Source organism: Mastigoproctus giganteus, chromosome 4 (genome assembly GCF_048544385.1).
Source record: "Mastigoproctus giganteus isolate SK-2022 chromosome 4, ASM4854438v1, whole genome shotgun sequence".
NCBI classification, from domain to species: domain Eukaryota; kingdom Metazoa; phylum Arthropoda; class Arachnida; order Uropygi; family Thelyphonidae; genus Mastigoproctus; species Mastigoproctus giganteus.
The window spans coordinates 78,490,356-78,508,859 of NC_143578.1; the positions used below are offsets into that span (position 1 = coordinate 78,490,356).

Here is an 18,504-nt window from a genome sequence, read left to right on the forward strand (position 1 = left end):
ATTGCAGAGTGAGGTCAAATAAATTTGAATTATGGAATACTTTTAAAGCTAATATTACAGAGGCCATGAATGCATACATACCATTTAGAAAATATTGCATGAGGAGGTGCCGAAATGCACAAATGCAGAACTGGCTGGTCTAATAGAACAGAAAAAGCATGGGTTAGTTACAGACCAACAAAAAGCTACAAGCTATAAGAAAGCACTGGCTAAGAGAGCAAAGATGGGGACAAGGAATTTTTCATGTATGTGAATAAAATAAAGAAGAAAGTGAATCAGAGTGGTTCCTTGTGTACTAGTGTGGAAAAGTCATAGATAACCGAGCTGACGATGCTGATGAATTGAATAGTTACTTTGCATTGGTGAAATTGGTTACTTGAATGATGAAAGACCCTTCATCCTGAGAAGAGGCTTAGCAAATGAGCTGAGCCATGTGAAATTCAAAAATTACAGATGACTGTTTATTAGAAAAACTTTCAAGCATAAAGGCTCTCAGAGTTCATAACACATACCCAGCAATTCTGAGGGTTGCACAGAGCATATTGAATCATGGATGTTAATTATGATGGTAAACTCAGGACAGATTCCTTTGGATTGGAGAAGTGCCAATGTACTGACAAAACATAAAGAAGGTTCTAAGAGTGAAAACAACTACAGACCAGACTGGTTAGTCTGACTTCAGTGGTAAGGAAAATCTTAGAGGCAATGACTGAGTGCAATCCAAGGACATTCAGACAGAAATGGCATTCTGAAGGACACAGCATGGTTCTGTACAAGAGAAAATCATGTTTAACTAACCTAGCAAACTATTTTGATCCAGCCACTCATAAGCTGGATGTAAATTCGACATAGTTGGACTTTAGCAGGAAATTTGATTCAGACCCTTGTGAGATGCAATTGTATATGCTGGAACATGTTGGGATTACTGGAAAGATTCTAAGATGGATTGCTGGGTGGCTGCAGGAGAGAAGGCAGAGGGTTGTGATTAATGGATATACTTCAGATTAGTGTAATGTCAGAAGTGGGGTCGCCAAGAATTGGGTCTTGGACCACTGTTGTTTCTGATTTTCATAAATGATATCAAAGAAGGGATAGTAGGTGTGATGTCAAAATTTGCAGACGATGTAGAGATTTGTAAGAGTCGTTAATGATCAGTGCCAAGCAACAAAATGTAATGTCTTACACGTGGGGAATAGCAACCCCAAAATAAATTATACACTTAGTAGGGCTGAATTAAAAACAGCAGAAGAATGGGATCTAGGATTATGATATGAAGTTTTATGAGCAGTGTAAACAGGCAGCCAGGAAAGCCCACACGTGCCCTATTCACTGATTTATTGAACATAATAGGGAGGTCACAATCCCACTGTATAATACACAACTGTAAGGCTGCATTTGGAATACTGTGTCGACATATGGTGACCTCATCTAAAAAGACGGTGAGCTTGAAAGGGTCCAAAGATGGACAAATTGCATGGTGAAACGGAAAAAGGGTGACCATAAGAGGAAAGATTCCAATTAGGTAGGTTATAGAGCTTGCAACCAAGCACTTCAGAGGGCACCTAAATGAGGTTTATAATTCTCTGAGAGGGGTTAATAAAATGAATTAGGGCAGAATTTTCACTGCTATAAACTTGGAGACATAAGTTTAAATTACAGGGGAAGCTGGCTAAAAGAAAACTTCCTACTAGATATAGGATGTTTTCTTTTAGGCAGCCAGTCGTTGATTACTGGAACAAGTTGCCTCTGCCAGTAGTAGAGGCTGACATTTTGAAGAAATTCAAAGGTCAACTGGACAGTTACCTATACGAAGAGGGAAGTGTATAATTTGTTTATTTTCATTTTATTTATTTTTTTTGGCTTTTTTCAGCCTGTGGCTTCCTTGCACTATAAATACTAATAAATAATACTAATCCTTTCCTTATCCCTGAAGGCAAAATTATTAGTAGCAGTGACAAATGATGCAAGAAAGAAAAAAAATTTCCCACATCACCTGTCCAACTACTAATAACACTGGCCAAACCCCCCCCCCCCCCTTTTTTTGTACCTCCAGAAGAAAAGCTTCAGATTTTAAAGGGAACTGATCAGTTGATTCTAAAAATACCAAATTTTCAAAATTATGTCTCCATCACATCTCCAATCAATGAAAGATATCAAAGTTTTTAATATCAAAGTTTGCAGATGATACTAAGGATGGCAGGGTTGTTAATGACAATAATGGAAATGTGGTATTGCAACAGGATCTAGAAAAGTTTGGCAGATTGACTGAGAAGTGACAACTGAAGTTTAACACTGACAAATGCAAAGTACTGCATGTGGGTAGAAGTAACCCCAAAGAAACATACCAAACATGTGGTACTACACTTAGGGTGATAGAAAATGAAAAAGACCTGAAAGTAATTGTGCAGTCAGATATGAAGTTTTCTGAGCAATGCAGACAGGCTGTCAGAGCAGCTCATGGGATTTTGTCAATGTTATATAGGAATTTTGCTCGAAGGGAAAAGGAAGCGATTATCCCTTTGTATAAGGCAATGGTCAGGTCACGGCTTGAGTACTGCGCACAGGTCTGGAGGCCTAATTTTAGGAAGGATGTTTTAGGTTGCTTGAGCAAGTACAGAGAAGGAGTACAAGATTGGTGAGGGGAATGAAGGGGTCCTCTTACCAAGAAAGGCTTAAGTTCTGCAAATTCCAGAATCTGGATACTAGGAACCTGCAAGGTGAACTGATTGAGGTGTTGAATAGGTTGATCAGGCTCAATTCTGATGGGATTCTTCCTCTTGCTGAGATTACTAACCTGAGGGGGCATAAATTCAAATTGTGGAAAGAGTTGCAGAATAGATGTGCGGAAATTTGCCTTTAGCCAGCGGGTAGTTGATTGCTGGAACAAATTCCATCTGTCAATGTGGAAGTTGATAGCTAAAATAACTTCAAGGAGGAACTGGGCAACCTTTCAGAGGGAATGGATGTGTGATTTTTTTTTTTGGCTGATACTACATAAGCTTGCTTTCTTGAATCACATGCCTCTACTGCTGCTACTACTACTTTTCATGTAAAAGTATCCCAGTGACATTGCAAAATGGCTTATATGGTGTGGTGGTCAAAGAGGTACTGATCAAGGCACTGAAGGCAGATACTTTGGGATATCAGAGACTTGGTGTCACACAGATATAAGGAATGCAGAATTGGAGTTCAGGGAGAACAACATGTACATAAAGGATAGGAAGGGAGGAGGGGTACTGCTGTTAGTTAAGAAACATATCTAAGGAAGTGCATCTATCTGACATAGGTGGACAGTGTAATGTTCAGTTAGTTTTGTGCGACATAAGCATGGAGAAAGAAAAATTGAGAGCAGCAGTGTGTTACAGGCCTAATGACTCTGATGAGTACAATATACAACTGTAAAGAGAAAGAGCGGGCCAGGAAATCAGATTGTCTTATAATGGGGGATTTTAACTTCCCAGATATTGACTGGAACTTGTAGGATGGTCACACGCACACTAGCAAGGCTTTCGTGGATTTATTGCATGATTGTTTTCTACAGCAACACGTTCAAGAGGCAACCAGAGGGAGTAATATTCTTGACCTGATTATCAGCAGTGACTCTTTATGCATTAAGAATCTGCAGATAAAGGAACCACTAGGTGGCAGTGATCACAGTGTGCTGATGTGGGATTTGCTTAAAGATGTAACTACCAATCAGGGGTAAAGGGAAGGGTTTTTGCTTTCGTAAAGGTGACTATGGTAATCCCAGACAGTTTTTAAATTCTATACTATACAACCAACTGAAAATGTTACCAATAGTAAATTCTAAATGGGGAACATTCAAGGAAGTAAACTTCGAAGATACTAGGCTTTTAATACCAACTAAGAAAGGCTGTTCAAGGTTTAGGCCTAAATGGATGTCAGGTGAACTAATGAGGCTCGTAGTAGAGAAGAAAAATGCATGGGATGCACAAAAATTATCAGGTGGCACAGAAGTCTATGGTAGATATAAGCTAATCTATAATCACAAAAGGAGGTAATGCAACTGAAGTCAGATTATGAGAAATCTTTGGCAAAGGATGCAAAGAGCAAAAGCAAAGACTTGTTTACTTATGTAAACTCTAGAAGAAAAGGGATGAATCAGATTGGTCCACTTGACATTGACGGTTCGATTATTGATGAACCTGCTGAGGTAGCTGACAAATTGAATTACTATTTTCAACTACATTCATACATGAGAAAGTCTGTAGGGAAGTAGAGGTTAGAAGCTTATCAAACTCTGGCAGGGAGCTAAATTATTTTGTAATAATTGAGAGCAAAGTAGAGGAGAAATTGTTGAAACTGAACATAAGAAAGGCACTTGGGGTGGATGGGATCTATCCAGTTATATTAAAGGATGCAGCAAAGGAAGTAAACAAACCCTTATCCATAATTATGAAAGTTTCCTTGCACCCAGGGGAGGTCCACATGGACTGGAGATGTTCAAATGTGTCCCCAATTCACAAAGAGGAATCAAAGGGTGACATGAGTAATTACAGACCTGTTAGTTTAACTTCTGTTCCAGGGAAAATAATGTAGTCACTGGTTAAAAAAGCAATGCAGGATCACTTAGACAAGACTGGGTTTGTTAAAGGGAAGTCTTGTGTGACAAATTTGATTGGATACTATGATGTGGTCACAAAGGAACTGGATGCAAAAAGTAATTTTGATATCATATACTTGGATTTTATAAAAGCTTTGGATACTGTTGCACATGGAAGACTACTGTACAAATTGGAGCACTATGGCATTAAGGGCAAGTTATCACAATAGATAAAAGGATGGTTGAGTTGGAGAAGACAAGAGAGTGGTAACCAAGAGGGATAATCAAAACATTGTTGTTTTCTGTATTTATCAATGAATTGATGAGGGTATATAAGGTTAAATGTCTAAGTTTTCAGAAGATACGAAGGTTGGTAGGGTTGTTAATGACACTAATGACAGTACACTACTGCGAGAGGATCTAGAAACATTGAGTAGATGGGCTGAGAGGTGGCAACTGAAGTTTAACATTGACAAATGTAAAGTACTGCATATGGGTAGCATTAACCCCAGAGTAACATAGCAACTGGGTGGTACTACACTCAGGGTAGTGGAGAATGAAAATGACCTGGGGGTAATCGTGCAGTCAGAATATGAAGTTTTCTGAGCAGTGCAGACAGGCTGCAAGAGCAGCTCATGGTGTCTTATCAATGATATACAGGAATTTTGCTATCGGGGATAAGGAGGTAACTGTCCCCTTACATAAAGCAATTGTCAGGCAACATCTTGAGTACTGCATATAGGTCTGGAGGCCTCATTTTAGAAAGGATGTAGAGCTGCTGGAATGAGTACAGAGAACAGCAAAGAAATTGCTGAGTGGAACAAAGTGTTGTGTTACCAAAAAAGCTTAAGTTCTGCAAATTCCAGCATCTGGAGCCTAGGTATCTGCGAGGTGATCTAATTGAGATGTATAAGGCTTGGAATGGTTTAAGCAAGCTCAATGCTGATGGTATTCTTCCTCTTGCTCAAATTACTCACCTGAGGGGACATAAATTTAAATTGAGGAAAAACAGTTTTTGATTTGTTTTGATTTGATTTGATTTGATTTTTTTATGGCGCATTGGCAGGAGGAAAAACAGTTGTAGAATAGATGTGCGGAAATTTGCCTTTAGCTGCTGGGTGTGGTTGATTGCTGGAACAAACTTCTATCTGTTGCAGTGGAGGTCAACAACTTAAATAAATTCAAGGCAGAACTAGAAAACATTTGAAGTGAATGGTTGGGTGAAATGGGAAGGCTTTTTTTTTTGGACGATGCTATATAAACTTGCTTTCTTGCATCATATGCCTCTACTCATGCCAATAAATTAAATATAAATGAAAAGTTTATGGAATATTTTTTAATAAATAAAGCTAAATATTTCGGAAAATTGAAAATTTTAAAAGCAAGCATATATAGAATGCAATCGAACATATTACAGCAATATATACGAATCTAATTTTTATTGTATTAAAATTAATGGGACTCAAAGAAAAATGTGGTGTTAATTTTTTCTGATACCAGTAGGGTTGTGTGTATTTATTTATTCATAAATTAAATTATTTCAAATTTAGTGAATAATTTGACAAATGGCTCCAGTGATTGGAAAAATATCTCTAGGATTTTGAATGACCATGTGCATTCCAAGGATCGTATTCAAGCTGTTTATATATGTGGGAAGGGGGTGAGTTCAAAAAGATTTATGTTCACCCAGAAGTAGTGAGAGAAAGAGGAATTTTTTTTTTGTTTGATACCTTGAAATCACTATGGCAACAACATTAGATTTTGGTTTCAGTCCGAAAACAATTTTTGTTTTCTTAGCAGCACTGAATGAAGCATTACAATGGATAAATATAGATGGAATATAGATTATTGATTCAGTTCCTCTTTCTGCAAGGGAAAACACCCAAAACAATCCATGTAGAAATGGATGCTGTTTATGGAGAAGACTACCCAGGTTATAACACATTGGTATAAACAATTCAAATGTGGAAGAACCTCAGTTCATGATGAAGAAATCCCAGGAAGCCCCAGCAACAGCTGTAACTCAAGAGGGAGTTGCAAAAATTAAAACATTAATCCTGGAAGATTACCATACAACTAGTTGCTGAGCTCCAAGTTAGTGTAGGATCTGTGGAGAACATCATTCATCAATAGTTGCATTAGAATGAAGTGTCTGCTAGAAGGGCAACCAAACTTCTGACCCCTTGCCAGAAGGAGTTTTTTCCACATCTAGTCACTATGGATGAACCATGGATCCATTACTATGATCCTGAAACTAAACAAATGTCAAAATAATGGAAGCATGCAGAATCACCACACCCCAAAAAAGGCAAAGGTGTAACGAAGTCTGGGAAGGTGATGCTGTCATTTTTTTAGATCAGCATGGTGTAATACTAATCTTTCCGAATGTTGAATCTACTCATAAAATATTTTTAACAATGCATGTAACACACACAAGTGGAGAACAGTCATTTTTGGTATATAAAAGGTTCAAGAATTATTTAAGGAATAATTTAATATAAAAAAAACTGTCCAATTTATTCTTGTTATTTATTAAAACAGAAGCAACGAACTTTATATACTATGATGATATAATTGACATATTCACAACACAAAGGCCACAAAAAAACAAAAGGAAAAAAAAAAGTTTTTAGTTATATTTACAGTACTGGTGAGCAATAATACCTCATTATTATTTAATTATTATTTTTTATGCATGATTGATACCAGATCTTTCTGATCTATACATTACTTATTGTTTATATCATAAATTCTTGTATGCAATTTTACCTTATTTGTGATTTGAATGTTCTTTAATTATTATTGTTTTAAGTTATTGATTATTTCTATCATCTGTGAAGTTTTATTTCTGTGAATATACACTCAGTGATTACTGAATTATGACTACCCCCCCCTCCATTATGGGTTATGCTGCATAGCCGCAGTATATAAAGCCAAACAGCTTTGTACACTAGGGTAGTGGCAATTTGCACCTGGTAGTGCAAGTAAAAGCGATAAAGCAGTAGTTATGAGATGTAGTATAGATATTAGCATTAGCAAAGGCATATGATGCAAGAAAGCAAGTTTATGCAGCATCAGCCAAAAAAAAAAAAAAACTTCCACTTCACCCTCCGTTCATTCGAAATACCTGTCCAGCTGATCCTTAAATTTATTTAGGCTATCAACTTCCACAACAAGGGATGGAAGTCTGCTCCACCAACCAACTACCCGCTGGCTAAAGGCTCATCTATCCTACATCTGTCTTTCCTCAATTTGAATTTATGCCCTCTCAGGTGATTATTCTGAGCAAGAGGCAGAATCCCATCAGCATTGAGCATGCTCAAACCATTCAAGGCCTTTATACACTTCTATCAGATCACCTTGCCAGTGCCTAGTCTCCAGACACTGTAATTTGCAAAACTTAAGCCTTTCCTTGTAAGAGCAACCCTTTATTCCATTCACTAATCTTGTTGCCCTTTTCTGTACTCATTCCAGCAGCTCTACATCCTTCTTGAAATGAGGCCTCCAGACCTGTATACAGTACTCAAGGTGTGGCCTGACCATTGCCTTATACAAGGGAATAATCACCTTCTTATCCTTGCTAGAAAAATTCCTGTATATCATTGATAAGACACCATGAGCTACTCTCTTGCAGCCCGCCTGCACTGCTCAGAGAACTCATCATATCTGCCTGCACAATTACCTCCAGGTCCCTTTCATTCTCTACCACTGTCAGTGTAGTACCACAGAGTTGATACGTTGCTCTGGGGTTGCTGTTTCCCATATGTAGTACTTTACATTTGTCAATGTTAAACTTCATTTGCCACCTCTCAGCCCATCTGCTCAAACTTCCAAGATCCTGTTGCAGCAGCATAGCGTCAGTAGTGTTCTTAACAACCCTGATATCATGGAGTTTCAAAAGGGTATGACTATGGGACTTGTGCATCGGGTGTTTCCATATAGGAAACGGCATGTCTCATTGGTTGATTGTGGCTCTGTGTGGTTAAGGTGTACAAAGAATGGTATCAAATGGGTCAAACCACCTCCCACTGACAGAATTGTAAAGGAATATGCAAAGCGGATATTTGTGGTGAGCGAAGGGCTCAATGGCAGGTCACTGTGCAACAGCTGATGTCACAATACAATAAGGGTAATGGGAGAATAATATCCCAAATGATGCACTGCACACTCAAATGTACAGGGTTCTGCAACAGACACTCCCAAGAGACACTCTTCTAGCTGCTGACTGTCATCAATGGAAAATGCCGCAGTGTCAGCAATATGCTGTTGTTGGGGTACTGGAAACAAGTGTGCTGGTAAAATGAGTCCAAATACCTGATGGGACATGCTAACAGATGCCTTCATGTGTGTGGCACAAGGAACATGAATCTATGGACCCATCGTGCATGGTACCCACTATCCAGGCAGGTGTTATTGACAGTTGCTTAATATGGAGTGTTTTGCTGGCAAGAACTAGGACCTATGATACATATGGACCAACATTTCGCTGGTTAGGTCCTACCAGCCGTTCTTAAGAGATCGTGCATCCTGCTATGTGGCATTTTTTCACGGACAGAAACAGGATTTTCCAAAATGAAAATGAGCTGTGTTTATTAGGCCCACACTATGTCTCAGTGGTTTGAGGAACAGTGAAAATATCACCCAACTTGATTGGTCTCCAGATTTGCCTGACTGCAATCCAATTGAATACCTGTAGGAAGTTTTGGAACAGGAAGTGAGGCATATGGACACATTTTTTCTGACATTGTGGAAAGCCTTGTAGGCAGCATGGCTGAAGATCGCTTACCGACACGTTAAGACATCCAGTGGATTCAATTATTAGATAAATAGCGGCTGCTATCCATGCAAACAGTGGCCCAACATAGTATTAGGTAGGTAACCATAATTCAGTGATCATTGAATATATTACCTGATACAAGCATGTGTATGTACATTCTTTTGTGATTTCAATTATGATATTAAAAAGTTTCTTTTATTGACTGCTTTAAATCTAAAATACCCAGAACTACAGTGGGCCCCAAGGTGACTTTGTGGCTCAGCCTTCTGAAGGTGTAAATTCGATTTTTGGTCAGATGGAACAATTGCTCCTAGATCTCTTCCATTCTCCACCACCTAAAATGTGTTACTGTTTACACCTTTAACTCTGAATTTTAATAGGGAGCAAAAAAAAAAATCTTTTTTTTTTTTCTCCCTATTAAAATTCAGGGTGATTGTTGTAGATGTGGCATTGCTGAATTCAAATATAGCAACCATATTGATGTAACTCATCAAGTTTAAAGGAGAAGGGTTTAAAATCAAACACTAAGTTTCTAGTAAAAAATATTTCATATATTTTAAGAAAATGTTACATACAGTACTAAATCTTGAACAATGGGGCTATTAACCTTATTCTATTTACAAAAGTGATTATCTGATAATAAAACACTTTTTGTCCATTTGAGAAATATCTTGGTGAAACCTTTCACCATGTTCATTGGAGACCACTTCCAAGTTTTCAAGAAAAAGTCTAAGTGGGAATGTAGAAAATGAAGCTTTAACAACATGTTGCGTCTGTATGATAAAATTAGCTCATCCACAATTTCACTGTAATTTTGTGATTTCTCATTGCCTAAAATGTTCTAAGCAGATGTTTTCAAATGCCTTCTAGGTTCTTATTTCTGTAGCATTTAATTTTTTAGTGAATTCCTCATCTTGGAATAACAGTGATTTCAGGACCCACAAAAATTCCTCTTTTATTTTGGCCTCGCTGATTCGAGAAAACTCTTGCCTCAAACAGGAAAATCCTTTTTTTTGTTCATCACTTTCACAAATATTTTTTTTATCAAACTTAGCTTGATGTGCAATGGAGGTAAATAGCATTAGATTTTTGACTTATCTACTAAAGGAGGATATGCTACATTTTTCTGGCCTGGTGTACACAGTTTCTGAATGGTCTGGCTGGCCATTTTTTTACCCTGTAGTGGCAATCCTTTGCTCAGCTGTCCCACTCACATAAAAAGCAACAGTATTTAGTGTATCCAACTTGCAACCCAGTCAACAAAGCTACCACTATTAGGCCGGCACAGATATTCCATTTGTGTTCCTGATAGCACATTTTTTGCAAAACTGCTTAAAATGACTTGGATAAATCAATAAAAAGCCTCCACTGCTCAGGGATGTGCTCCAGGTGTAACTCTTACACTAATTCCTGAACACTGTTACAATACACCAAAGCACCATCCATGGAGTAATAGGTCTTTATGTTAGATTGCCTCTTTCTATAAAAAAGGCACCTTGACACCCTTTTTTAAATAGATTCCACTGCCGAAGCTGTAATCCTACTAATTGAGCTTGGTTTTGGAGAGGTCCAAATCTCTGACCAAATCGTTTAATTCTGCTTAACTGATTAGATGCAGCGTCATAGTATCAAGAGTTGAAAAGTTTGGAGCTGAACTAATTCTGGGTTCTGCATCTTCTGGAGACTCATTTTCTGATCCCGAATTCTGGGTTCTGCATCTTCTGGAGACTCATTTTCTGATCCCGAAGCTGAGTCAAGTCCATAAGTTTCTGGCAGTTTTGGCACTGGCATTGTATAATTGTGAGGAACTGACCTTGGAGCAGAAGGTATGATCAGATATTCAACTTTATGCTTGAATTTCCCAGAAAAATTGGTCTTGCAAAAGTAACAAACGTGGACTCAAGGTTGTTCCAGCCAAATCACTGGAACAGCAAAAAAGCATTCAATTTATGACTACTTCTAAGCTGGCCTGTTGATGTCCTTGAACATGAGCTACAGGAAATCTTTGGCACTTATACTTTATCTTCGACCTTACATACAAAATAGAGTTCATAGGTTTTTCTCACAAGTTGACTTCCACTGCTATTTTAATACCACTTTCTGCAAATGTAGGCAAAGCTATCAGGCTTATTTTGGCAAGAATGTGACATATTTCATGTATAGTTGAAGTATGTGCACATAAGAACACAATTAAGAAATTAATTGTGTCCTTATGTTACTCTTCCCTTCAGTGCTGGTTTAAAATCAGGAAAATGTTACTAATTATTACCCTCCCCCCAGGTTTAAAATCGGGAAACGAGTCCCACCCCTCAGTGCTGGTTTAAAACCACTGCTAAATCACTGCCTTCTTCCTTCTCTTATATAATATTGTTTAATAATGTATGGACGAGAAGGATCAGTAGTTGTATGTGGTGCTAATTTTTGTTAATTGTTTTTAAAAAAAACATTGCCGTTTCTTTTTCTTCATTTCAGCTCCAACATATTGTGATGTCACATGACATCCCCCAGCTATGTGCAGGTGAGGAGAAAGTAGTGAGTGGGCAGAGTCTTCACCGATCAATCACTGCCTTCTTCCACTTTTTCTCGCAGCCATTTTTGGAAGATGCACCCTAAAGTAAAGTTTTACCATTTGTACTTATACATATTGTACCAATAAATATAATTATGCATGCTGTACAAATGGTGATATATTGTAAGCTACATGTCTCCATTATGTATCCCATACAGAATAGATAACGGAGGCAAACTAGTAACCACGAACCCCAGATTTATTTCTATGGCTAATTGAAGCCATGAATATTAAATAATTGAAAAATAGCATAGGGTCAAAAATCACTGGCCAGTGCATGCATTTTGTAAGACCACAATCCCTGAACTGCCTAATTTATTTTCATGTGGCATATGGGCAAATATAAATGGATAAAAGTTGCACTGTCAATGTTATTCACAAACAACAATCTAAAAGTTCTAAAAATATTCATTAAACATGTTAAGTGAAATATTATCTTAGACTCTGCTTAATGTATGAATTCTGAAACTGGTAACTCCCCATTTATTATCAATGTCATTGGATAGCACTAAAAACTCAAGTGTCCTGGGGTGAATTTTTCACAGAGCACATTTAGGTCTAACACACTGCTTTGTGAATGACTAATTCACCAAAGCAGTGTTTCAATTCAATCATTTTCAAAAACACAACCAGATAATGGATTGCTGAATTTGGAAGGCAAGGCTATGTACAATGCCTGTCTAACTGCATTTTGACCGCCCAATTTTACTCTGCTTAACTGAACCAGTAGAATATTTAATTTCTAGGTAGAGTGGTCATTATTCTATATGCTGCTGAAAGAATGAACTATCATGTGCTTCACATCACTGTCCTAAAAGGCCTATTATCCTTTCACTAGCTTTTAAGAGGTTTGGAGGCTGCTCACCCATTCCCCCCTTACATGGGAAACTTCCAACAACACCTGTTTCAACCCTCAATAATTTTCAACTTGCACTGAAGCATGTAACCAAGGCTGTATGAACAATCCTGAATGCAACATATCATTAGAAATGAATATAATAAATGATTGATCATGTCCCTTCTACATTTGTCTGCAGTTAATCCAGTTCATTAACCTGCAAGATCTATACCAATAATACAGTATTATCAAAATCATAAAACATACCTAAGGTGATATTTTAACTTTCAGTTTCTTTGGAAGTTTTGCTGTCTGCCTCAGACCCTCTTCCCAGGCTAAACATTGAAGGTTTTGTTTAATATGAAACTGAATTGTCTGGAATGTTCTGTACAAAGACTATCAGAACAATACTTGTGTATATAGAAAAGCAAATTATTCCCAGAATTTACTTACTTGTACTTTCCTTGCCACATGCAGCACTAACTGGAATTTATCTGATACACCCATATCTCCTTCCTATAAAATGCAAAATATTTCTAATATAAACTTTATATTCACACCGACTTATTACAGCACAGATCTTTATTTAAAAAAAAAAAAAAAAAAAGAAGCTTTGTGGCCACAATAGTTCTGATAAATTTCATTTGAATGCCAAAACAATAACATAAATAATATATTAAAATATACAGGAGGGGAGGATTTATTATTATGAGGCAACTTTTGCTTAACTTACATAAAATTAACATACATCAACAAGTACTCACTTCCATCAGTGGAAGTACCCACTTCCAGTTTTTGCAAAAAATTAAGTGCAATCTAGTCACTATCAGCACTGCACTTGTCCCTATATAGCACACTAGAATGCTTGCTTATGGATTTCAGTTGGATTTTTACATTAAAAACAATTTTTTGTTATACACCAGGCTCATAATCACAAAGGCCTCCATGGTACGGGTTGATCCTGCTTTGCATCATGCAGCATCAGTACTCAACTATATAGAACAAGAAGACATGACACCACTCTGACTGACAAAATGATGCTTTTAAATGTATGTATAATAACCAATTGTAGGAAGGCCTAACAAGGGGAAACAGTAAATTGATTGTTTCCTTTTTTAAAAAAATAATAAATTTTTTGTTTATACTCCGGCACGACAACCAAGTCAGTAGAGTTTACAATAAATCGTCAATACAAATATTTATCGTATTTAGTAGTCACGGGCTTGAACTCCGGTCCACTCAAGGAACACGTGCTATGCACTCTCGCTCCTGACCACTGGGCTACGTCATTAAATTTTATGTAAAATGTTCTCATGCTGTAGTATACATTTATATATATGAATAAAATTTGTTTTTGTCACATTAATTAGCTCTTTCATTTTGTGATTATCCCAGGTTTTGATTATTCAGGAAAATTTATTACAGTCGATTCCCATCCCAAATGACCAAGAATCTACTGTATTACTGTTTATTGTTACACATGTTGCTTCTTAATTTAATGGATTTTTTGTTGTATACTTCGGTACGGCATCTGAAAGAGTTATTTTTCTTTCAGTTTTTATAGATTCTGCACCAAACAAAATTAAATAATTGGTGTAATATTAAATGCAATTTTTTACAATAATGGATCCAGCTTTAGAAATGTCCAAATTTTTAGAAATGTCCAAATTTCTAAAATCTTGATATTTTCAAGATTCCTCTTACCCTCCCCCCCCCTAAAAAAACTGGGCTATTTCAATTATTTGATGCAAAATTTGTTCAACATGCAATGGATGAAGACAAGCCTGCTGGCTGCCAAAAATAATCCAAAATTTACTAGATTTATTTATTTTAATTTAATTTATTTTTTGAAAAATTGCATATAAATATAACTGTACCTTTGCTGCTGTAACAAAAATATTTGGGATAAAATCTGCCGTGAAATGGTATTCTACAATCAGTTTGTCATCTGTCAACCTATGTGACATTTCTTTAATAATATGTTAACAAAGAATGTGGCCATTGCTAAATTGTTAACAAAGGGAGGACAAGGGGATTCAGTGTTTTGAATCATATTTTTAAACCTACAACTATCAGAAACACAGGTTTCCAATCAGTGCACTTAATTACTTTGAAAATTATTCTTTACTGATATTAACTTTTTTATTAATCTCTGTATTAGTTAAATGCTTACTTCTTTCTAAAGTGAGGAAGAGTATTACATATGGACCACAATGTTTATATTGCCATAGAAATAAAAAACTTACAGAATAAAATTTGCTTGGCATGGCAAACTTTTACCAGGTTTTCATTAACCCTATGCAGTCCAATGTCATACCTGGTGCAACATTATAAAATTCCACTTCCAGTACAATGTTGCATCCAGCACTCCCATCACTATTTCCGATTATGGAATTTCTTTACCAACTGTACTGATGCAATTTTTGTACTACCATTTCTTTACATTTCATATAAAATCGGAAACGCTAAATCCCTGTTTATTGAAGTTTATAGTCAATTATTAAGTGCATATGGTGTTGTGTTTTTCAGTTCTCTTTCATTTGGATGTTGTGGTGATGAGAATGTTGGCATTTCCAATCATGAAATTTGTTTTTCCACTGTATTGATTCAATTATTGTACTGCAATCTATTTATACTTCATATAGAGAATCTTAAAAACCAAATATATATTTATATTCAATTATTAACAGCAAGCAGTTTTGGTTTTTGTTTTTGAAACTGAAGTCTGAATGTCTCATTTGGCACAACCATTGGCATTTCTGATTATGAAATTTGTTTTCCCAGTGTACTGCCCATTGATTTATACTTCATATAAACAATCTGAAAAACTAAATTGATGCTTATATTCAATAGTTAATGGCAGGCAGTGTTTTTTTTTTTTCTGTCCTTCTCAAGTCCAATGTGGAAACTGGCATGAGTGTCTGCATTTAAGATTATAAAACCTGTTTTCTGCTACTGTCATCATTTATACTTCAAATAATGATCTGAAAAACTAAGTAGATGTTGGTATTCAATTGGTAACATCAGGGAGCATTTTTTTTTTTTTCCCAGTGTAGAAGTCACAAAGTAACTTATACTCTGGGTTAGAGTAAAGTATTTAGATGCCATCAAGATCTAATAAAGGAACTTTCTGATAGAAAACTGAGAAACTGTTAGGCTTTCCTGAAGAAACTGAGGAGGAAAGAAAGGAAAAAAACCCTTACAAATAAGATAGTTTCTGACTGGTCTATATGGGGCAACAGTTTATATTTCACTAAATGAACTAGAAAATTTTTGGAGTTATCATGGGACTAAAAAAAAAAAACTGATATAAAGAAATACTGGTCCTTCTAATGGACAGAGTTAAATTTTTCAAGACTGTATTTATCAGGTATTTCGGATGTCACATTTCTACCCAACCACACAAGGAAAAACAAGGAATTAAAAGTAGGGACTCTAAAGTAAAAAACATTGTCAATAATCCATAAGGTTTTATGAATATTTCTTTCAAGAAGAAATATTGCATTAAAGTTTTAAACTGTTTTGTCATGCTATTTTATATATTAGCTCATGCAAACCCAAAAATAAATAATTTTTGAACATCACTCAACTAGTCAATTGTTTGACTGATAGAGCTGGACTGCATGGGGAAGAGTGGAAATAATGCTGGACTGCAAAGAGTTAAGACCATATTTGCTACTCTTTCACTTCCAATTATACTCTGTATAGCTATTTAATGAATATTTTAGTAAGTAAAACAGGCATGTGTGTACTATATTAAAGGTATCCTAACCCAGTCATGCAGAATTTCATTTGCAATTTTAGCATTAGCATTAGTAGAGGCATTTGACGCAAGAAATGCAAGCTTATGCAGCATCAGCCAAAAAAAAAAATAAAGTAAAATAAATAAATAAAAAATAACCACTTCCACTTCACCCCTCTGTTCGTTCGAAATACCTGTCCAGCTGAGCCTTAAACTTATTTAGGCTATCAACTTCCACGACAAGGGATGGAAGTCTGTTCCACCTACCAACCACCCGCTGGCTAAAGGCAAATTTCCGCACATCTATCCTACATCTGTCTTTCCTCAATTTGAACTTATGCCCTCTCAGGTGATTATTCTGAGCAAGAGGAAGAATCACATCAGCATTGAGCATGCTCAAACCATTCAAGGCTTTGTACACCTCTACCAGATCACCTCGCTGGTGCCTAGTCTCCAGACACTGTAATTCGCAAAACTTAAGCCTTTCTTCGTAAGAGCAACCCTTTGTTCCATTCACTAATCTTGTTCCACTTCTCTGTACTCGTTCCAGCAGCTCTACATCCTTCTTGAAATGAGGCCTCCAGGCCTGTATACAGTACTCTAGGTGTGACCTGACCATTGCCTTATACAAGGGAATAATCACTTCCTTATCCCTGCTAGAAAAATTCCTATATATCATTGACAATACACCATGAGCTACTCTTGCAGCCCGTCTGCACTGCTCAGAGAACTTCATATCTGCCTGCACAACTACCCCCAGGTCCCTTTCATCTGATAGGTTTAAGAGTAAAGTCAGCTGACAATATATCAGGAGTATCTGGAAACTGGCTTATCTCCTATCTCAATCTTGATGGATAAAATGACACGAAAAACTCACTATACAAACTCCACATGCTGCAAAGTCTCTGAAGTGGCTTTTTTTTTTTTTTTTGCCTTAATTTCAAGGCAATTGCAAGTACAGTATTCCGATAATCACAGAAAATTTTCTCATGGCCACCAAATAGTGGAAAATGTTTGGTGTTGTTCAAATAACAGAAGAGGAGTGGGAATATAAAAGCCTTTACTTTTATTCCTAAAAAAGGTATAAAAATCATCTTGTGAAAAATATCCCATTTTATTTTTTTAAATGGAATATTATAATAACATTGTGTTAATTTTTTTATGATTAACTTAATTTTATTAACTACATTATTTTTATTCTTATTTATTCTTGGCACCATGAAGTTACCAAAGTGATTACCTACAAAGTCATTCTGATAATTATTGATTTTGTAATCAACAGCTTTGTGGTACCAAGTTTTCCATTTCCAAATTGCAATCAATAGCTTAAGGGCCAAAAAATAAACAGGAATAAAATAATGTAGTTAATAAAAATAGTTAATAATACAGAAAAATTATCAAAAAAAGTAGATGGCTGCACTGCCAGTGTTCTCTAATTATCAGTGCTTGAATTTTGACATTTCATGTTTGGTCAGATTTATTATCCATAAATCAACAATCGCTGGGTCCCAAAGTTGTTAGATTTCAGACATTTATACCTTCACTTGCATTAATTCCAGTTATCTTGGCCTTACCATTCTGCATTACTAGGTTTAATTTGCATTACATGTATTATATATATAATACATACACTGGTGTTCAAAGAAAGTGAATCACATCTTAAAATTGTAATTGTTGTCCGAATAACGTAAGTATATGCCAATATTTCTTACAGATGGCATCAGATAAGATTGACACGTGTAGGTGATGACGTAATATTGTATCAGCTGTTACTTTCAGCTGTATAAGCACGCTCTGCAAGAGTTGCAGTCATTCCTTGACTGTGTCAGGATGGTGAGTTACATGCAGTTGAAACCACGAAGAAAAAGTAATATTGTTGCTTTACATGAGGAAGGATGTTCCTCCCATCATATTGCTTATAGAGTGTCTTGTAATCAGTCAACAGTGAGTAGATTTCTTTCCAAACTCAAGAATGCTGGTTCTGATGATAGGAAAAAAGGAACCAGATGCAAAC

At 36.4% G+C, this 18,504-nt stretch overlaps 1 protein-coding gene across 2 annotated transcripts in view; it reads right to left on the reverse strand.

The window, feature by feature from the left end:
- LOC150086857 (GRAM domain-containing protein 4-like) overlaps positions 1-18,504 on the reverse strand; it is a 216,734-nt gene that overhangs the window by 156,162 nt on the left and 42,068 nt on the right. For both annotated transcript variants that reach the window (XM_090371631.1, XM_090371632.1), the window contains one exon: positions 13,202-13,264. In XM_090371631.1, coding sequence (XP_090227757.1) covers positions 13,202-13,255 — 54 coding nt within the window. In that variant the 5' untranslated portion in view covers positions 13,256-13,264. The remainder of the gene's footprint in view (positions 1-13,201; positions 13,265-18,504) is intronic.